The 23,050-nt window shown below is 43.1% G+C and overlaps 1 protein-coding gene across 1 annotated transcript in view; it reads right to left on the bottom strand.

Annotated features, from left to right (window-relative positions):
* Positions 1-23,050, bottom strand: part of MED12 (mediator complex subunit 12) — a 708,291-nt gene that overhangs the window by 438,135 nt on the left and 247,106 nt on the right. The window contains exon 16 of the mRNA XM_033943934.1: positions 20,358-20,502. Within this exon, the coding sequence (XP_033799825.1) occupies positions 20,358-20,502 (145 nt within the window). The remainder of the gene's footprint in view (positions 1-20,357; positions 20,503-23,050) is intronic.

The following is a 23,050-nucleotide window of genomic DNA, read 5'->3' as shown; positions in this document are numbered from 1 at the left end:
TAAAAAAAAAGACATGGAGGACTGGAAAGTGAGAAAGTGAAATTTGGCTTGTCAAAGCTGCAGGAAAAGGAAAAAGCTAAAAGAGAAAGATGAAGATGTAAGACAGATATAGTAAGGGACTGGAAGAAGAAAAGAGAAAGGAGAAACATAAAATGGACAGCAGTACCTGAAGAAAGACAGGAAAGCAGAAAAGAGAAACTGGGACCAAGATGACTGGAAAAACAAAATGCTCAGACAACAAAAGTATAAAAATATGTTTCATTTTTATTTTATTAACTGGATCATGTTAGTTGGGGGTGGGATGTGCATTACAGATGTCTATTATTTTTCAGATTAATAGGAAATGATTTTTTTTTTTTTTTTAATTTCTTGCATTGTGCTACATGCAAAGTTTAATTTCTTGGTGTTTCCAGTTCATTTTTCTCTTCAAATTTCAAATTCCCCAACGAAGTGCAGCCTTTTTCAGTTGCCCAGCACCCAGGAGAGGAGCATGGGAGCCCTTGCTCCGCCCCTCCCCCGGACCGAAACCAGTCTTCGGGAGCCTTGAAAAAGGACTCCCCAACGAAGTGCAGCCTTTTTCAGCTGCCCAGCACCCAGGAGAGGAGCGTGGGAGCCCTTGCTCCGCCCCTCCCCCGGACCGAAACCAGTCTTCGGGAGCCTTGAAAAAGGACTCCCTAACGGCGTGCAGCCGTTCGGCGTGTGCGCCTTCGTGAAGCGCCGACACGGGAAGCGCCCCAACGCTGCACAGGGTGTCTAGTGAATCTCCACCACAGTAACCAGCCACCACAGTAACCAGTCTCAGCAGGACTCCCAACAGCCTCAAAAGTCTCCTAGCGATAAGTATAACTAAATAACCATTAACCTCAATAATACTGACTTAACATGACCATACATGACACTGCTTGGCTAGGTTTAACTACATGACTACACAAACCTCCATGCTACTGCGAACCTGCATGATTTTTGCCTGAATATTGTGAAGTTTAATAATTGCCTAAATACTGTGAAGTCTATAACTGCACTGCCTGACTAGATGAGAGCGCAAGACTACACGAACATACACGATATTGTGATCCTGCTTGTCACTGCATGAATGCCGTGAAGTTGCATGAATATTGTGAAGTTTTATCATTATTATTATTGTAAAGTTTTATAATCAGCCTCATATTCATATTTGTACTGCGTCTCTACTATCACCAAGGCCATATCCGTTTCACCCATAGCCAAAATGAGGGCATCAAATACCACACAGATAGAATTATGCATCATCTACCTAACTTACTATAGATGCCAGTGTAACGACGAAAGACCTCCTGAACAAATCCCAATCCACATCTCCTGGCAAAGGCCACTCAAACAGACAAAACCAACTCCCTCTTCTCAAACCCTTTTTAACTGCTCAGAACTCGGTCCTTTTCAAATACCCACAGTAAACCCTAAATATAAAGCATCCAAACAACACAGAAACAAGACCAAAAACAAAAAAAAAACTTAAAACAACTGAAACATATTGAAACCCCCACCCCCAAACAATACAGGAATTTCAAAGGATACTATCTCAACGCCCGGTCGGTGAGAAATAAGGCACACATCATACATGACTGGATCGAACACAAAAACCCGGACATCATATTCCTAACCAAAACATGGATGATCTCAGACACAGATGTCATTATGAAGGAAATGTTACCACAGGGCTATAAAATCATCCCAATAACTAGAAGCTGGAAAAGAGGAGGGGGCCTAGCGATAATCCTTAAATGCTACTTTGACTTCACCAGAATGGACTCAAAAATCACAGAAGATCTGGAAATCATCACCTGCAAGATCACCAACCCTGAACCGGAAGAATCTCTAATAGCTACACTATTCTACATCCCCCCCAATAAATGGTCAAGTGCAAAAGAAGAATTCTTTGAATACCTTTCATCCAATACCATAAAAGGCCCATACAACTTACTTCTGGGAGACATAAATGTTCACCTAGAGAAAAAGGAAAAACCGGAAGTGACAGAAATCGACTTGTTCCTAAATACCCTGGGCTTTGAAATTCCTGACAAAGAGGAAACACATGAAAAGGGACACCAACTGGACATCGTCACTTTTTCCCACAAAGACCCCGACGCAAAAAAAAAAATACAATACCATGCAGGAAAATGGGTTAAGAACATATGGTCAGATCACTATACTTTCAATTTTGAATTATGTTGGCAAAAGAAACACTCAACAGCAAAACATATAAACAAAACCAGTTTGAAAAAAACAGTCACCTGCAGAAACATCACCAATCCAACAGAATTCTGGACCCATTATGAACTACACCCCAAAATAGAGGAAGAGCAAGACTTCCCCACTAGATGGGACAAATTCACAAAAGACACACTAAATCAAATAGCTCCTGTTCAATCATACAAAAAGAACACAAGGGCATCAAAAGAATGGTATGACGCCGAATTATTAGCCCTCAAACAAGATCTCAGAAAACTGGAAAGAGTATGGCAAAAAACAGACAAAGTGGAAGATAAAATTAAATGGAAACAAAAAATGAAAAATTACAAGAATCGGATCAAAGAAAAGCGTTATAACTGTTATGCACAGAAAATAGGAACAACCAATACAAACAGTAGAGAACTATTCAAACTAGTAAGCAAAATAACAGACACCACACAGATACTACAGAACCATCACGATCAAATCCCAGAGGTCTCCACCCTAGCCAACTACTTTAGGAAAAAAAAAAAAAAAATCACCGACCTCAGAGCCTCAATACTCCTTCCTCCACCCAATCTTGAATTCAACCTCAAAACGCAGAGTAGTGAATCCAAAGGCGATATGAGCTGGAACCACTTCGAGCCCCCAGATTGGAATAACTTCCTTGCACTTTTCAACAAATACTCCAAATCAAATTGTCTACTAGATGAATGTCCATCTAAGATCATGCAAAATGCAATACCAGAATTTAAGAGGGACCTATTTAACTGGGCAACTTACTCTCTCAAAAATGGAACCTACCTGGAAAATATGGGACACATCCTAATCACACCCATACCCAAAGACCAGAAGATCTCGCTCACACTGGCGTCCAACTACAGACCCATAGCGAGCACCCCCTTTTTCACCAAAATGCTGGAAGGGCTGGTCAATTTGAAATTAGTAAATCACTTAGATAAGTACTCTCTCCTAAATGACCACCAATCTGGATTCAGAAAAGGATTCAGCACCGAGACAGTCCTAGGCTCTCTCCTTAACCACCTATACGACCTTTTCAATCAAGGTTCCAGCGCCTTGATCCTAGAGTTAGACTTCAGCAGTGCCTTCGATCTCGTGGACCACGAAACTATGCTTAGGTGCCTCGACGAAATGGGAATATCAGGAAGAGTGTGGACCTGGTTCCAAGGTTTCCTAACCAAACGATCTTATCAAGTGGTCCATGAAGGAAATTACTCTGAACCCTGGAAAAGCCCCTCGGGAGTCCCACAAGGATCCCCCCTATCTCCCATCTTGTTCAATATATACATCTCTTCTCTAGGCCACCTTTTACAAAAGCTTAACCTAACTTATTATATATACGCAGACGACATCTCCATATTAATACCAATAACAAATGTGACCTCAACCAACTCAAAACATATCTCCTCCATCATGCTCGAAATAGAAAAATGGACTTTAAACTTCAAACTGAAATTAAACTCAGAAAAGACAAAGATTTTCCTTGCTAGCCCAAACGAGAAAATCTCCGCAACTACAATATATGTAAACGGCCATGATCATCCAATACTAAAAACCATAAAAATACTGGGAGTCACCCTGGATACCCACCTGTCCCTGACCGAGCACATAAACTCGGTGACTAAAAAATGCTTCTTCATCCTTTGGAAACTGAAAACCATAAAAAAATACTTCGACCCGCTATCCTTCAGAATATTGGTACAATCACTGATTTTATCCACCCTGGACTACTGTAACATTGTCTACTTGGGAATATCTAAAAAAAATGTGAGAAAACTGAGAATAGTTCAAAATACGGCCATCCGTCTAATATTCGGACTAAAGAAGAGCGATCATGTTAGTCCATTGTACAAACTCCTTCATTGGTTACCAATTGAAGCACAAATTCTATTCAAATTCGCCTGCCTCTGCTATAAACTAATCTGGGGACTGGCCCCCAGCTACCTACTACCTCACTTCGAATTCCACTCCTCTATTAGGCCTACCAGAAACCGTAACCTCTTTACCTACCCAAATATCATAGGCTGTAGATATCGCACCTTCTTTGATAGAACATTCAAATTCCAAGCAGGTAGACTGCAAACTTGGACAGGCTACTTCACTGATGCCGCCAGAGAATCATATAGTATCTTTAGGAAAGAACTAAAAACCACCTTGTTTAAGAAATTTATAACCTAACCAGACTTCTCCCCTAAAATCGGAGCCTCCTCCCATCCCAAGGAGTCCGTCTACCCTCTTCTGCCAAAATTTCTATCTTTAATTGTTACCAGTTTTTCCCACTGGTGCCCGGTCCTTCGTTCAAATGTACCAAGTTAACAACTTACTTCTCATCAACATCTTATGTTATCTTTTTCACCTTCGCAGCCTTGCACCTTTGTAACTCAAAGCGCAATCTCCTCTCTCTTCTCCTACTTATGCTCTGAATATCGTCGACTGTATAATGCTACTCATTGTGAAACCATGTAATACACAGCCCTGTAACTCTCCTGTTACTATCACTTGATGTTCAATGCTATACTCTGTAATTCGCTGTCTGTACAGTTTCTCTTCATTGTAAACTGCCTAGAAGTCGCAAGATTGTTGGCGGTATATAAGAATAAAGTTATTATTATTATTATTATTTCTAATTTGTAATTCCTTTTTCTGTATTTGGTGAGGGTCTGTCTGTAAGTGGCATGTTACTGAAGTGCAATATTCTGTTTGCATGCAGTTTCTCTGTAGAATTCTGTAGCAGTCCTACTTTCCAGAAGTTTATGTATTGTGTTCTTGTGTCCGGTATAATATTTGTAGATAGGGTGACCAGGTTACCCATTCCAGAGGGAGACTTTTTGGCCAGGCCTGGTTTTAAAATTACCTCCCAATCAGTGTAGTATTTGAAGTCCATGATTCTATCCCTTCTGGAATGGGTAATCTAGTCACCCCATTTGTAGATCTACTACAGGTTTGTGCTGTTTGACTTATAGGAATTAATACTGTTATATGGCAGGTTTGAAACATGCACTGTACAATGCTGAGAAAAGGGTTTATATTACTCTATCATAAAATGAATTTTCTAGGACTGGGTGCCAGAAATGGCAAATTCTATTCCAGAATTCCAAGACAATGCACATGCTTACTATCAAAATTCAATTGGGCATTCTTTCTGACTATAAATTTCAATCGGAATGTTAACTGAGATGTTATTTGCCCTAGGGAGTCTTGTCTATATTGCTGTGCCATGCAATACAAATGTATGTCAGAAAGCACAGTTACTTACCATAACAGGTGTTATAGGAGGCAGATATTCATCCACAGAGCCCAGTACTGACAGAATGAAAACTGAACTATCAGTTTAAGTGTCTTTCTGCCCGATGTAAGCTTGTGGTACCTCAGTTCTGTAAGCAAGCTAAGAAGCCAACCGGGGGAGGTAGGAGGGATGTGAGAATATCTGCCTGCTGTCCCCAGATAACACCTGTTATGGTAAGTAATTGTGCTTTATCCAAGGACAAGCAGGTAGCATATTCTCACATGTGGGACTCCCTAGCTGAATATAATGGGATGGAGGGAGAGTTGGCCATTAAGACGAAAATTAATTTTATAGTACTGCTTGGCCAAAACGACCATCTCGTCTGGAATAGAATTCTAGACACTAGTGAGATGTGAATGTGTGAATTTAGGACAAAGTAGTTGCTTTGCAAATTTCATCAATGATAGTGGAACGTAAGTAAGCTACTGAAGCTGCCATAGTCTGGATTTTATGTGCTGTAACACGACCCTCGAACTGCAGCCCAGCCTGAGCATAGCAGAAGGAAATACAAGCTACTAGCTATGTGGAAATACTTCTTTTGGTTACAGGCTTGCCCAATCTGTTAGGATCAAAGGAGATGAACAGATGAGATGATGTTCTGTGTGACTTAGTTCTTTGTATGTAGTAAGCCAAGGCATGTTTATAGTCCAAAGTGTGAAGAGCTGTTTCTCCAGGATGAGCATGAGGCTTTGGAAAGAAAAATGGTAGAACAATGGATTGATTGAGATGAAATTCTATGGCCGCTTTTGGGAGGAATTTAGGATGGGTGCGGAGAACTATCTTGTCATGATGGAATATTGTGAACAGTGGATCCATCACCAAGGCTTGGAGCTCACTCACTCGACGAGCCAAAGTGAGAGAAATCACGAAGACCACTTTCCAAGTGAGAAACTTGAGATGAATAGAAGCCATTGGTTCAAATGGTGGTTTCATCTAGTGCTGCCCGATTCAGGAAAAAAAATTTTGATTCGATTCAATTCAGCCTACTGAATTTGTTTTTCGATTCGATTCGATTTTCCTGCCCAATTGGGTGGTGATGTTTTTTTTCAAACACCCTGGTGGGTTTATTTTACAGCCTCTTCACCTCTTTTGCCTTCTCCTAACCACACTGGCGCTGTGGTGTAAACAAAATAAACAAACAAAAAAGAAGATTCACCTACCTTCAGATAACCTTCCCCCAAATTACCCACCTTAACACCTTCCAATTAAACAAATACCATAAATAGATTGTAACCTACCCTCTCTAACTGCATTCCATATGTATTTTTCATACAGTTCTTCACTGTCAGTTTAATTTCCATCCTATAAGTTCACATAGAATTTTTCTTTTTTCAACCATCTTTATTTTCTCTTCTTTATTAATTTCCAGGTACTTTAGTTAGATTGTGAGCCTTCGGGACAGTAAGGGAATTTTTTAAGTACCTTCTTACTTCTCATTTATAATCTTAATGTATATTTTCTTCAAACCGCTTAGAACCTAACGGATGTAGCGGTATATAAGAAATAAATTACATTACATTACTTTTCCTCTCTCTCTTAAATCCTAGCTCACTTTTGCGGTTTAACACCAGCTCTGGCAGGATACACATTTCAAATCTGACATATTGTAATCACAAAATGGAAAATAAAATTAGTTTTTCTACCTTTTGTTGTCTGGTCATTATTCAAATCTTGTTGGTCCCAGGCTCTGGTTGTTTTCTGATAACTTGCCTGCCAGGGTCTCCTTCTTTCTTCTTTCTAACCATCCATCTGCCATCTCTGTCCTCCCCTTCCGTTTCCCTTCTCTCCCCCGAAGGTCTGGCATATTTCTTTTTTTTTCGTCTCTATCCACAGATCCAACCTTTTCTTAACTACCCTTTCATCTAGCATCTCTCCCTCCTTCCCCACCACCCCAGGGTCCACCATCTCTCCCTTTCTTTTCCTAAATACCCTCCTATCCAGTATCTCTATCCCCCCCTCCACACCATCCCTTGTGTCCAACTTCTCTCCCTTTCTGTTCCTTCCCTCCCTAAATCCCATTGTCCATCATCTCTCTCCTCTCCTCTATTTTTAGACCCATTATTTCTTCTCCCCCAAAGTCCAGCATATGCACGTCTCTTTGAACCCCCCTTCCTTCCCTCCATGTACTTCTACACCAGGGCCCCCCTCCCCTGAAGGTCTGCACCTCCCCCCTGAAGGCCTGTCCCCCCCCTTGAAGGCCTGCCTGTCCCCCCTGAAGGCCTATGCCACCATCCCTGGTCTGTCCCCCCTTTGAAGACCTGTCCCCCCTTCTTGAAGGCCTGTCCCCTCCTTAAAGGCCTGCCTGTCCCCCCCTTGAAGGCCTGTCCCCCCTAAAGGCCTGTTCCCCCCCCTTAAAGGTCAGCACCCCCTCTTAATTTATTTATTTATTTATTTATTTATTTAGATTTTTATCCCGTCCTCCCAATAGCTCAGAACGGTTTACAATTGAACATACACAGTGGGGAGTAACTAGACATATAAGTGGTACAACAGGTTTAGTGATTGGGTTTATAGTTTTTGGAGAGAATTAAATACAGGGAGAGTAAGCAGAGAGAGAGAAGGGGGAAATACAGTAGTTTAGCTTAAGGAAAGTTATAAGCATATAGGTACACTTTGTTAGTGGATAGAGTAAGAGAGGGTCATACTGGAATTTCGGGAAGGTGATAGGAGAGTGGAGGGTGGGGCCTAAGGGGGGGAGAAGATAGAGGAGATCTTTAATTGAAGAGGAGGGTCTTTACCGATTTACGGAATGTTAATAATGAGTTCTGTTGTCTAAGTTGGGGGGGGAGTTGGTTCCAGAGGTGTGGAATGAAGTGGCTGTAGGATCGTTTGTGGGCAGTTTCTGTGAGCAGGGATCTTCCGGGGGGGGCGCATAGGCGTATCTCTGACTTTGAGCGGAGGGTGCGAGTGGGGTTGTAGATGGGAAGTTTGGATTTTATGTAGGAGGGGGTGGTGGAGTAGATTCTCTTGTGGGCAATTGTCAGGGCTTTGAAAGTACAGCGTTGGCTAATTGGGAGCCAGTGTTCAGCATGGAGTGCCGGGGAGATGGAATCGTGGTAGTTGAGGTTGTGTAGGAGGCGGATGGCTGCATTTTGGACCCGTTGGAGGCGTTTGATATTATTTTTGGTTAGTCCATTATATAGGGAGTTACAATAATCCATTCTGGAGAGGACATATGCGTATAGGAGTTGGGCGAGGTCTGGTGTGTTCCCCCCCTTGAAGGCCTGCACCCCCCCCCCAAGGCCTGCCCCCCCGAAGAACTGCGCACCCCACCTCCTGGGAAGGCCTCCGTGTTCCCTCTGACCTCCCCGAAGCGTTTACCTTATAGCTGCAGCCTACAGCGAAGATTGCGGTTACAGCGTCTTTACTAAGTGCTTTAAGCTGTTTCCTCTGCTGTGGTCCCACCCCTCCTCTGACGTCAAAGGCAGTATCAGGGCTGAGGAAACAGCTGAAAGCACTTAGTAAAGACGCTGTAACCGCGATCTTCGCTGCAGGCCGCAGCTATAAGGTAAACGCTGCAGGGAGGCCAGAGGGAACACGGAGGCCTTCCGGGGGATGGGGTATGCGATGCGATGCGCAGTCCTTCTGGGTGGCCAGGGGGGAAGCCGACAGCAGCACTTCTTGACTGACCCTTCCTCCTGCCCTCTAAAGAAGATGCGGCAGCGGCCAGCTAGTAAGAGCAGCGCTACCGCTCCTGCTTTAGGGGGCGAGGGCCCGAATCGGGAAGCCGATTTTCTTAAAATTTAAATCGATTCGAATCGATTCACCCAAAGTGAATTGGTGAACCGATTCAAATCGTGAATCGGGCAGTACTAGCTTCATCACATTGGCTAGGAGGATGTGGTAAGAGCGGATAGCATAGCCGGTTTTAAGAAAGGTTTGGACAAGTTCCTGGAAAAAAAGTCCATAGTCTGTTATTGAGAGAGACATGGGGGAAGCCACTGCTTTCCCTGTATCAGTAGCATGTAATATTGCTACTCAATGGGTTTTGGCCAGGTACTAGTGACCTGGATTGGCCACCGTGAGAACGGGCTACTGGGTTTGATGGACTACTGGTCTGACCTAGTAAGGCTATTCTTATGTTCTTATGTACATAAAGATCCCAGACAACTGGAGGTGGTTTGAACGGAGGCTTGGAATTAAAAATTCCCTTCATAAGCCTAGAAACAATAGGATGAGAGGCCAGAGATTTAGGGACGTGAAAAGCACTAATAGAACTGAGGTGAACTCTGACCAAAGTAGTTTTAAGTCCATAAGTGGAGAAGATAATCCAATACTGATGAAAGAGGAAGATGTAGCATCTTGTTTTTGGAGAGTACACCATGTAGTGAAACATGTCCACTTCTGTTGATAACAATGCTCAGTAGAAGGTTTTCTGAAAGCAGCAATAGCTTGTACAGCATCGGAGAGATTAGGATATGCTGAAGTTAGGCTGAGATGTACCAAGCTGTGACGTGTAAAGATTTCAGGTTGCAAAGTAAAAGAGAGCCTTGACGAATTGGATCCTTGGCACTCAGCTGAAGTAGAAGGGAGTACCAAGATTGTCACTGAGGAACTATCAGGATCATGGTGGCTGATTCTGTCTTGAGTTTGACTAACATCTTGAGAATGAGAGGGATTGGAAGGAATGTATATAGGAACTTGCCTGTCCAATCCAGAAGAAAAGCATCCACTTCCAGACGTTGAGAAGAATACTGCCTGGAACAGTATTGAGGCAATTTGTGATTGTGGAGAGGGACAAACATCTATCTAAGGAGTTCCACACAGTGAAAAAATGTGGTGTAACACCTTGGAGTTGAGAATCCACTCGATTGGGTGAAGAAATCTGCTGAGTTTGTCAGCCAGAGTTTTCTGAGATCCTTGTACATACACAGCTTTGAGAAATATGTTGCAAGCAATCGCCCAGTTCCAAATGTACTTTGCTCTTGACAGAGAGGTAGAGAGCCTATTCCTTCTTGCTTGTTGATGTAAAACATCACTACTTGATTATCCGTGCGAATCAGAAGGATTTGATTGGATAGGTTGCTCTGAAAGGTTTGAAGAGCATATCGATCTGCTCTGAGTTCCAATAGGTGATGTAAAAAGTTTTCTCTTGAACACACCAATGATCTTGCGTGTGAAGACCATCCAGGTGAGCTCCCCAAGCATACATGGATGCATCTGTGGTGAGTACCTTCTGATGTGGAGGGATGTGAAATAATAGACCTCTGGAAAGATTGGTAGGTTCCATCCACCACCGAAGAGATTGACGAAGAGATGATGTGACTGCAATCTTTTGAGAGAAGGAATCGAGAGCTTGAGACCATTGTGAGGCTAGGGTTCATTGAACTAATCTGAGGTGAAGTTTTGTCAGAGGGGTAACGTGGACTGAAGATGCCATGTGTCCCAAGAGCCGCGTCATCTGCTTGACTGAAATGGTTTGTAGACAAGAAACCTGCTCGCAAAGATGAATCAAGGTGTTTGTCTTTGTTGAGGAAGGAAAGCTTGTAGTTGAAGAGTGTTGAGAAGGGCGCCTATAAATTGCAGTCTTTGGGAGGGTAGGAGTTGAGACTTTGGAAAGTTGACTTCAAACCCTAGTTGTTGAAGAAACTGTGTTGTGGAAAGTACTTCTTGAGGCAAAGTGGCTTTTATTAGCCAATCGTCCAGATACAGAAACACTTGCAAACCATGAGTACGTAAAGTTGCTGCTACTACTACCAAGCATTTGGTAAACACTCTTGGAAAAGATGCTAGGCCAAACAGTAGAACTTTATACTGAAAGTGTTGATGAGCTACGCGAAAGCGTAGAAACTTTCTGTGAGCAGGGTGTATGGATATGTGTGTGTAAGCCTCTTTGAGGTCTAGAGAGTATAGCTATTTGTTTCATTCTTGAAGGGGATATAGGGTTCCCAGGGATAGCATGCAAAACATTTTATTTTCTGTTTTGTGATTACAATATGTCAGATTTGAAATATGTATCCTGCCAGAGCTGGTGTTAGACAGCAAGCGTGAACTAGGACCTAAAAGAGAGAGGAAAAGTCTTTTTAATTTATTATGTTTATATCACAGAGTCGGCGTGAGGTTGGAGAGGATGTAACCCTATACTTCTACTAAGACTAAGAGGTCCTTTTATTAAGGTGCGCATTTAGTGTGTGCTAATGTTTAAGCGTGTGATAAATCAGTTAGCGTACCTTAATAAAAGGACCCCTAAGTATCTTAATAAAAAAATTGACCCGCGACTTAGTCTGTGTTTTAGATTTCGTCCCCTTATGTGATTGAGTCTAAGGACTTCACCACCAAGTGTGGCTGCTGGTCTCCGGAGAATTTCAATGTATTTGCATGTACTGACCTTACCAAAGAAACATAGAAAAATTAAAGCAGATAAAGACCATATGGCCTAACCATGCCATCTACTATCCCTTCCTTTCTGAGTGGAGGAGTGGTCTAGTGGTTAGAGCAGCTGCCTGAGGTTGGGAATACAATTCCCACTGCAGCTCCTTGTAACTATGGGCAAGTATATCATTCCCATCTCCCTTTAGCCTTACAGATTCAATGGACTTGTCCCAAGCTTTCTTGAATTCAGATACACTTTCTGTCCCCCCCTCCCCCACACTGAGAGGCCATTCCATGCATTCACATTCTTTCTGTGAAAAAGTCTTTTCTGAGGTTACTTCTGAATCTATCCCCTTTCGCCTTCATCCTATGTCCCCTCATTCCAGATTTTCCTTTCACCTCACAGAACAGGCTTGGGACTTTGGAAGGTCTTGTTCTTTCTATGCACAGGTTCAAAAAGCTCCTCCAGGTCCAGAAACATTGTGCCTCCAAAGCTGCATCCTCCTCTGTCCAGGTATACATTATTTTCAGTGATGCAGTCACAAGTAACTTGTTCTAACATAGTAACATAGTATGCTTGTTTCTTTTAACTGCATATTTAGCCTACTGCATTGCTTGTTTCTTTAAATTGCATATCTAGCCAAGTCCCATTTCAAATTGTTTGACACTAAGTTCCAACCTGTCCGTTATCACACTAGAAGCTGTGGGACACAAATTCCTTTCAGTCTCTGTTCCTCTCCCATTCGCTATCAGCCATCCAAACTCCTCTCTTCCCCTCCCCCCCCTCCTGGCAAATTCGCTGACAAACCCCCTCCCTCTGGCCCACCCGACTCCAACCATGAAGCCATCACTCTGGCCTCACAAACATTTCCCACTCCCAAAAACCTCTTCCCCCAAACTCTCCCGATGCTACATTCCCCAACAACATCTGTCCTGGGCTCAGAATCCCCATGCTAGTACCCACCAGACTCCATCATTTCAAAAAGCACCGAGGTGCTAACCTCACCTCCCTAAAGCCTGTTCCCCCAGCAAACCTGTCCAACCTTACCTCAGACTCTCTCACCTCAGTCCCTACTCTCTATTGTAATGCCAGGTCCGTCAAAAATAAGACCCAAATAGTAAAAGATTTACTTGAGGATTTTGACCCGGGTTTTTTGTGCATCAATGAATCATGGATCGAAAAAGATGACTTACTCACCCAAAATGAACTCTGTCCCCCAGGCTACCATGGTCTTTTCTCTCCTAGAATAAACCGGAAAGGAGGAGGTCTAGCCCTTCTCTACAAATCATTCTTTAATGTTGAGCTCCTAGAAAAGGGTAGTCATCCTTCCCTGGAATTCATGCTAACCTCAATAAACGACGAACTTCGCCCCCACCCACTAGGCATCCTGCTACTTTACCGCCCACCCACGCCCTGGAATAAATCCTCTGACTTTGTTCTTGAGACCATAACAAAGGCCTATCTAAAATTCCAAATACTACTGATCATAGGTGACATTAACCTTCACCTAGACGACAACACCAACAATGACTCAACTGAGTTCAAAGACTTCCTCATTTCCTTAGGCTTCACTGCTCCCCCGCCCACCCCTACCCACGAAAAGGGGCACTCCATTGACATCATTAGCTTTCTTGAGCTGACTGAGCATAAAACTTCCACAGATATGACCCATTGGGAACATGTCCCCTGGTCTGATCACCTCCTAGGCTCTTTCTGCCTCCCTGTCTTCATGTCAGCCCTTGAAACCCCAACCCGTACCACAAACTCCATCACCTACTGCAAAAAGATCTCAAGTGAATTATTCTGGTCCCAGTTTCTCAACAAACTCCCTCCTCTTCCCAATCACACGGACCCAGACTCAATCTGGCACAACTGGGTGACTCTTTCCGAAACCACGTACCGTGCCCTTGCCCCTCTAACCACTAAACCCATCTCCTACTCTCACAAGGCTCCCTGGTATCTCCCATACCACAGAGAATTAAAACAAAAATGTCGGGCCCTGGAACGAAGATGGAAAAAATCAAAATCCCCTCTAGATAAGCAATCCTGGAGAGAAAACATCAAATCCTACAACTCCGTACTAAAAAAAGCTACGAAGAATTACTATGGAGACAAAATCTCCAGGTCAAAAAACCAAAACAGTACACTGTTCCACATCTGGCGGAACCTAACTTCTAAAAACGACTCAGCTCCCTCCCATCTCCAAATGACCTAGCCAAATTCTTCAATTTGTGTGCAATTCTGGAGGCCACATTACTGTAAAGATGTACTTCGAGCTGAGTCAGTCCAGCGAATGGCCACTAGGATGGTCTCCGGACTCAAGGGTCTCTCATATGAGGAAAGACTGGGCAAGTTGCAGCTCTACTCTCTAGAGGAGCGCAGGGAGAGGGGTGACATGATTGAGACATTTAAGTACGTCACAGGTCGTGTCGAGGTGGAAAACGACATATTCTTTCCTAAGGAACCTTCAATCACAAGGGGGCACCCGCTCAAACTCAGAGGAGGGAGATTTGGTGGTGACACCAGGAAGTATTTCTTTACAGAAAAGGTGGTGGATCACTGGAACAAACTACCGGTGCAGGTGATCAAGGCCACTAGCGTGCTCGACTTTAAGAATAAATGGGACATCCACGTGGGATCTCTACGTGGGTCGAGCAGCACTCTGACTTAATGGGGTGGGACAGTAGAGTGGGCAGACTTGATGGGCTATAGCCCTTTTCTGCCGTCATCTTTCTATGTTTCTATCTAACGAGAAGATCACTACCATAAAGAGCTTGTTTCCCTCAGCTATCTCCTATAACTCTCTCCCCCCGAAAGACTCCGACGCTATCCCTGCCAACAGATCATGGACTACATTCGAACTAGTATCCGAGACCCAGATCTCTAAACTTTGCCTCAAACTTAATCCTGCAAGTGCATCCTAGATCCCTTCCCATCCTACCTCTACAAAAAAATCCCTGCACAGGCCATCTCTTCCCTTACTAACCTCATAAACAAAGTCTTACTATCGGGCCTGTTCTCCACCGAAATGGGACACATTGCCCTATCCCCTCTTCTGAAAAAAAACGACCCTTCCTCACCATCGAACTATCGCCCCATAGCAAACATCCCTCTTTTAACAAAACTTCTAGAGACCATAGTCGCTACTCAGCTCTCCTCTTACCTAGAGAGATTCTCCATTCTCCAACACTACCAATACGGATTTAGGCCCAATTTCAGCACCGAGTCCCTCCTAGTTTCCTTAATCTCAAAGGTGCAATAACTACACGCCCGAAAAAAATTTGCCTGTTCTCCTACAGTTTGATCTCTCCGCGGCTTTCGACGTCGTGCATCACGACATACTAATCTACCAACTTTCTGAGATTGGAATAGACTCCTCTGTCCTAAAGTGGTTCTCAAACTTCCTTCGCGATCGTTCCTACATTGTCAACACAAACGGCTCCAAATCCGCTTCGTGGACACCATCCTTTGGTGTTCCACAGGGCTCTCCCCTATCCCCTATTCTCTTCAACATGTATATGACCTCCCTGAAGCTCCTCAAACTATCCCCCCTTGAAACAATTTACACATATGCAGACGATATCCTTATCCTCCTTAAAACAGATCCAAACCTTACAAACCTCCAAGAGAACATCACATCATGCATAATGAGACTTCACGCCTGGTCCCTCTCAGTACAGATGAAATTAAATGAATCAAAAACAAAATTACTCTGGCTCAGCCCAAAATTAGCTCACCTGCCCGCCCTCTTCACCCTACCCACAGGCCCTGCTCTACACCTTGAGTTCTCAAGCAAGGTCCTTGGCATCACAATCGACTCCTCCCTTTCCCTCAACGATCACCTGAATTCCTTGGCAAAATCTTGTTTTTTCAGTCTCCACATGCTGAGGAAAGTTAGATCCTATTTTCACCAAAAGCATTTCACCGTCCTTGTACAATCCATCATCCTATCCAAACTCGATTATTGTAATGCCATCTACTTATGCCTAACGAAAAAAAGTCTTTGCAGACTCCAGCTTATCCAGAACACTGCGGCCAAGCTGATTTTTGCTAAACGCAAATATGACCACGTCTCCCCACTATTTACCAATCTTCACTGGCTCCCAGTACTTTCCAGAATTCATTTCAAATGCTCCTGCCTGGCTTTCAAGATCATTCACGGCATCCTTCTGCCCCTAATCCCTCTATCCTTCCTCGCCCCGACACCAACTACCACCACATCAGCCCACAGACATAAACTATCCTTCCCCTATCTACACGGCATCCTCCACGCAGGTAAACTGGGTAGATCCCTCCTCTCCAAAATCACGGGCCTCTGGAACGATCTCACTATCCCGCTGCGGAACCTGGGCTCCCTCCAACTATTCCGTAAACAACTGAAAACCTGGCTTTTCTCTAGCATATAAAATCTCTTCTCCAGATTACATCCCCTCTTTTTATGCTTTGTAAACTCTTTCTCTTCTCTCTTCCTATATTTTTAAGCTTTGTAAACCGTGTTGAGCTCCACTTCCGTGGAGATGATGCGGTATATAAACTTAAGGCTTAGTTTAGTTTAGTTTAGATGACGGCAGATAAAGACCCGAATGGTCCATCCAGTCTGCCCAACCTGATTCAATTTAAATTTTTTAATTTTTTCTTCTTAGCTATTTCTGGGCAAGAATCCAAAGCTTTACCCTGTACTGTGTTTGGGTTCCAACTGCCGAAATCTCTGTTAAGACTTACTCCAGCCCATCTACACCCTGCCAGCCATTGAAGCCCTCCCCAGCCCATCCTCCACCAAACGGCCATATACAGACACAAACCGTGTAAGTCTGCCAAGTACTGGCCTTAGTTCAATATTTAATCTTATTTTCTGATTCTAGACCCTTTGTGTTCATCCCACGCTTCTTTGAACTCAGTCACAGTTTTACTCTCCACCACCTCTCTCGGGAGCGCATTCTAGGCATCCACCACCCTCTCCGTAAAGTAGAATTTCCTAACATTGCTCTTGAATCTACCACCCCTCAACCTCAAATTATGTCCTCTGGTTTTACCATTTTCCTTTCTCTGAAAAAGATTTTGTTCTACATTAATACCCTTCAAGTATTTGAACGTCTGAATCATATCTCCCCTGTCTCTCCTTTCCTCTAGGGTATACATATTCAGGGCTTCCAGTCTCTCCTCATACGTCTTCTGGCGCAAGCCTCCTATCATTTTTGTCGCCCTCCTCTGGACCGCCTCAAGTCTTCTTACGTCCTTCGCCAGATACGGTCTCCAAAACTGAACACAATACTCCAAGTGGAGCCTTACCAATGACCTGTACAGTGGCATCAACACCTTCTTCCTTCTACTGACTACGCCTCTCTTTATACAGCCCAGCATCCTTCTGGCAGCAGCCACTGCCTTGTCACACTGTTTTTTCACCTTTAGATCTTCGGACACTATTACCCCAAGGTCCCTCTCCCCATCCGTGCATATCAGCTTCTCTCCTACCAGCATATACGGTTCCTTCCTATTATTAATCCCCAAAAGCATTACTCTGCATTTCTTTGCATTGAATTTTAGTTGCCAGGCTTTAGACCATTCCTCTAACTATTGCAGATCCTTTTTCATTTTTCCACTCCCTCTTCGGTGTCTACTCTGTTACAAATCTTGCTATCATCTGCAAAAAGGCACACTTTTCCTTCTATCCTTTCAGCAATATCACTCACAAACATATTGAACAGGATTGGCCCCAGCACTGATCCCTGAGGGACTCCACTACTCACCTTTCCTTCCTTCGAGCGACTTCCATTAACCACCACCCGCTGACGTCTGTCCGACAGCCAGTTTCTGACCCAATTCACCACTTTGGGTCCTAACTTCAGCCCTTCAAGTTTGTTCAACAGCCTCTTATGAGGAACTGTATCAAAGGCTTTGCTGAAATCCAAGTAAATTACATCTAGCATATGTCCTCGATCCAGCTCTCTGGTCACCCAATCAAAAAATTCAATCAGGTTCGTTTGGCACGATTTACCTTTTGTAAAGCCATGTTGCCTCAGATCCTGTAACCCATTAGATTCAAGGAAGTACACTATCCTTTCTTTCAGCAACACTTCCATTATTTTTCCAACAACTGAAGTGAGGCTCACCGGCCTGTAGTTTCCTGCTTCATCCCTGTGACCACTTTTATGAATAGGGACCACATCCGCTCTCCTCCAATCCCCAGGAATCACTCCCGTCTCCAGAGATTTGTTGAACAAGTCTTTAATAGGACTCGCCAGAACCTCTCTGAGCTCCCTTAGTATCCTGGGATGGATCCCGTCTGGTCCCATCGCTTTGTCCACCTTCAGTTTTTCAAGTTGCTCATAAACACCCTTCTCCGTGAACGGCGCAGAATCTACTCCATTTTCTCGTGTAACTTTGCTAGATAATCTCGGTCCTTCTCCAGGATTTTCTTCTGTGAACACAGAACAGAAGTATTTGTTTAGCACATTCGCTTTCTCCTCATCACTTTCCACATATTGGTTCCCAGCATCTTTTAGCCTAGCAATTCCATTTTTCATCTTCCTCCTTTCACTAATATAAATTTTTGCCTCCCTTTTTTACATTTTTAGCCATTGTTCTTCCGCCTGTGCTTTCGCCAGACATATCTCTCTCTTGGCTTCTTTCAGTTTCACCCTTAGTCCTTTCTGCTCTCCTCTTTTTGGGTTTTTTTATATTTCACGAACGCCAACTCTTTCGCCTTTATTTTCTCAGCCACTAGGTTGGAGAACCATATCGGCTTCCTTTTTCTCGCGTTTTTATTGATTTTCTTCACATAAAGGTCCGTAGCCATTTTTATTGCTCCTTTCAGCTTAGACCACTGTCTTTCCACTTCTCTTATGTCCTCCCATCCTAACAGCTCTTTCTTCAGGTACTCTCCCATAGCATTAAAGTCCGTACGTTTGAAATCTAGGACTTTAAGTATCGTGTGGCCGCTCTCCACTTTAGCTGTTATATCAAACCAAACCGTTTGATGATCGCTACTTCCCAGGTGAGCACCCACTCGAACATTAGAGATACTCTCTCCATTTGTGAGGACCAGATCCAATATCGCTTTTTCCCTTGTGGGTTCCGTCACCATTTGTCTGAGCAGAGCCTCTTGAAAGGCATCCACAATCTCCCTACTTCTTTCCGATTCTGCAGACGGAACATTCCAGTCTGCATCCGGCAGGTTGAAATCTCCCAACAGCAGAACCTCCTCTTTCCTTCCAAACTTTTGGATATCAACAATCAGATCCTTATCAATTTGCTGCGATTGAGTCAGAGTTCTGTAGACTACACCCACATAGATAGAAGTTCCATCTTCTCTTTTCAGAGCAATCCATATCGCTTCTTCCTCTCCCCAGGTCCCTTGCATTTCGGTCGTTTGGATATTGATCTTTACATAGAGAGCTACTCCTCCACCTTTTTGACCATCTCTGTCCTTCCTAAAAAGATTATATCCCGGTATGTTTGCATCCCATCCATGTGATTCACTGAACCATGTCTCTGTGATAGCGACAATATCTAGATCTGCCTCTAACATCAGGGCTTGCAGATCATGAACTTTGTTGCTTAGACTGCGACCATTTGTGGTCATCACTTTCCAGCTATTTTTCAGCGATAATCTCCTTTTTCGTATGGATTTTTGTTTCGTTTCACTTTCCGTTGCAATACTAATCTCTGCCAGCTTGTGACTTAAGGCAAATCCCTTCACTTTCTACTGCCTTTGCTGTAGGAAAAGAGCTGTTCTACTGGAATGTAATCCACCTCGAGCTTGGATCATTTTTCTACCTGCTAAGCACCAATATCTGTCTTCTGATTCCTTCTGTATGTCATTTATTGGCTATATTAAAACAGAGTCAAGCTTCCTAGGCCAGTCCTTCTGAATGCTCACAAGTTCCCACTGACTTCACTGCTCTACTCCTAGTTGCATAACCACAGATTCCAATTTCATTAGGCAGGTAAGAGGTCTTGGACTACCAAGACAACTCATTCTTCCATTGGCAAGATATGAGACTGATTCTCTTGACTTCTGATTCCCTCCTTCAAGCAGCAGAGCAAATAGCTATAGGATGCTGATTCTGACGTTGTAACTGAGTTATGGAGCTGCAACCCAAGGCCTATGCTGCCTCTTTTACTCTTGCTGGATCCTCTACCAATTTCCAGTCCAATGCTATCTAATGGCAAGAGAGATACAAGGTATTGAAATATGCAACTTTCAGTACACAGTGCACTCATCCTGACAGTAGATGACAGCACCAAAAGGTGCCACCAAGTTGCACTCTAGCAACCTAATACAATACTGCAAAAAACAAAAAAACAAACCCAATAAGGTATACTTTATTTTCAGTGATGCAGTTACAAGTAACTTGTTCTTTGCCAGCTGTACAGCAACAGAGAGATTACACCAGAGGAGATGACCTTTGGGTCTCAAAAATGAAGCCATTAAGGGTAGTAGACATACAAACAGAGACAGGAGAAACAAGTACCAGGATTGAAAAAAAGGTACAGAATGTAACAGAAAAGAAAGAGTTCAATACAAACCAATCTCTGCTGTACTCTTCCTGTTTAACACTTTCAGAATATCTTTGGTAATTTTCTTGACGCTGTGTCGGGCATCATCACGCAGTTTCCCCACGCCAAAGAGAACCACAAGACGCTGGTTACATTCATGGCTGCAAGACTCCTCCTGAAGTGCAACAGCAAAGACACTTAAAGAAATGGCACTCACTTTCCCATCACATAAAATTTCAGAGCTTAATCAACATCTATATCCCAATTCAATCTTAATATTCCTTCTTTAAAAATTATTGGCACACGCCGCACCTCAATTTTTTCCGTGACAGCCCCTACGATCTGGAATGCCCTTCCAATTTATTTAAAAATGGGAAAAAACTTAAAAAATTTTAAAAGCAACTTAAAATGCTTTCTTTTTAAAGATGCTTTTAACTGAAGTACTGTATTTTAGAGTTTAATTTAAATCAGTTCTTTTTTTTTTTTTTTCTAATTATTCCTAATCCTTTTGTGTTTACCTTAAACGTTTCTCTCATTTACTATATCAATTGTATTTCTCCCCCCTTCCCAATTTGTGTCCAATGTAACTGTCTATTGTTCGTCTGTCGATAATAATCTAATAAGTATCATTGTTAGCCTTGTAGTTCATAGAAAGTATGTCTTAACTATTACATTGTTTGTTGAAATGTTATTTTATACTTTGTACAACGCTTTGTAGAATCGAGAAAGCGTTTAATCAAAAACTAAATAAACAATAAACAATCTCCCATGCTTCTATCCTTTAGTCCAAATCTCTACCCTCTTCTCACTAGGCCCATCACCATCTCTTGGTAACTTCATTGTCTGGCATAGAAGAGGTGGACCTCAGTTGTCACCAAGATGTTAAGAGTGCGATGGAGAAGAGCCAACTATCAAGGTGGAGACAGGAGATTCTAAAAGCAAAATTTAAACATTTTGGTAGGACATTAACATTCAGAACTTCCAAGGTCGCATTAGTTGAGATGAGAGTGCAGGGTAACATTTTTTTTAGATTTTTTAAGAACTCCACAACATTTTACAGGAGAGGAAGCGCATTCTGAAAGGATGGGTTTTACCTTAACCAGGGTGGAACATGGATGCTGGCAGTAAAATTACAAAAGGATATGCTGTACCCTTAAAATTAGATTATGAGGGAAAGTCAAAGCTAAGTTTAGAGCAAAATCTTTCTTCTTTATATTTTGGGCCTTATATAGCTCCTTACATATGAAGGACACTAGAAAAGCAGGGAAATCACACAGAGGTTCTAGTCAAAAGCCTGAAAAAGTATGGCAAGAAGTCCACAGAGAACCTTAAACATCTGTCTTAGGATTTTTGGCATCCTAAAGTGAAGAGAAGATAGATAAAAATGATTCTAAATTGTCCCTATTAACTGCTAGGCAGATTGTGGTACCTGAGCAGTGGAAAGGGCTTCTGTTACTAATAGGCAGTTTAGTTTGTTAAACTTTCAAGAGTTGGTAGTCTCATACTTGCTAGTTTAAAATTTGGCATTTTCAAATGTTTAATGTATGCCTGTTGTTTTGTGATGAAATGTTTTCTTATTTGTAAACCTCTATAAACAGCTCATATTGGAGAGAAGTAATCTAGGCATTATTATGAGAAAAAAGGTAATAAAGCACCTGGAGCTAATGCAGAAATAGCACAGTTACTTACCGTAACAGTTGTTATCCAGGGACAGCAGGCAACTATTCTCACTTGTGGGTGACATCATCCACGGAGCCCGGATGCGGACAGCCTCGTAAGCAGACTTGCTTGTTGAAACGTAGAAGTTTCGAGTCAGGCGTACCGCACATGCGCAAGTGCCTTTCCGCCCAGCGCAGGGCGAGTCTCCTCAGTTCAGATAGCTAGCAGAGAAGCCAACCAGGGGAGGTGGGTGGGTTGTGAGAATAGCTGCCTGCTGTCCCTGGTTAACAACTGTTACAGTAAGTAACTTTGCTTTATCCCAGGACTAGCAGGCAGCCTATTCTCACATATGGGTGACCTCCAACCTAACCAGATTGGGATGGTGGGAGCGCTGGCAACTTAGGAGAACAAATTTTGTAATACTCTCTGGCCAAAATGGCCAAATCGTCTGGAGAAAACATCCTGACAATAGTGAGAGGTGAAAGTATGAACCGAGGACCAGGTAGCAGCTTTGCGAATTTGCTCAATAGGTGTAGATCTGAGGAAAGCCACTGAAGCTGCCATTGCTCTGACTTCGTGGGCTGTGACTTGACTCTGTAGTTGTAATCCAGCCTGGGCATAGCAGAAAGAGATACAAGCAGTCATCCAGTTAGAGATGGTACGCTTAGAGATTGGATGTCCCAACTTGTTTGGATCGAAGGAAACAAAAAGTTGAGGAGCAGTTCTGTGTGGTTTGGTGCATTCCAAGTAGAAGACCAAAGCATGTTTACAGTCCAGAATATGAAGAGCTGATTCTCCAGGGTGAGAATGAGGCCTTGGAAAAAACATTGGAAGGACAATGGATTGGTTGAGATGAAATTCTGAAACCACTTTAGGTAGGAATTTAGGATGAGTATGAAGGACCACCTTGTCATGATGAAACACAGTGAAAGGTGGATCAGCAACTAAAGCTTGCAGCTCACTGACTCTTCGAGCAGATGTGAGGGAAATGAGAAACACCACTTTCCAAGTGAGATACTTCAGATGAGCCGTAGACACTGGTTTAAATGGAGGCTTCATCAATC

This window comes from Geotrypetes seraphini, chromosome 5 (assembly GCF_902459505.1).
Source record: "Geotrypetes seraphini chromosome 5, aGeoSer1.1, whole genome shotgun sequence".
Lineage (NCBI taxonomy): Eukaryota > Metazoa > Chordata > Amphibia > Gymnophiona > Dermophiidae > Geotrypetes > Geotrypetes seraphini.
The sequence above is the reverse complement of the archived record's forward strand: the minus strand, read 5'-3'. Positions and strand labels throughout refer to the sequence as shown.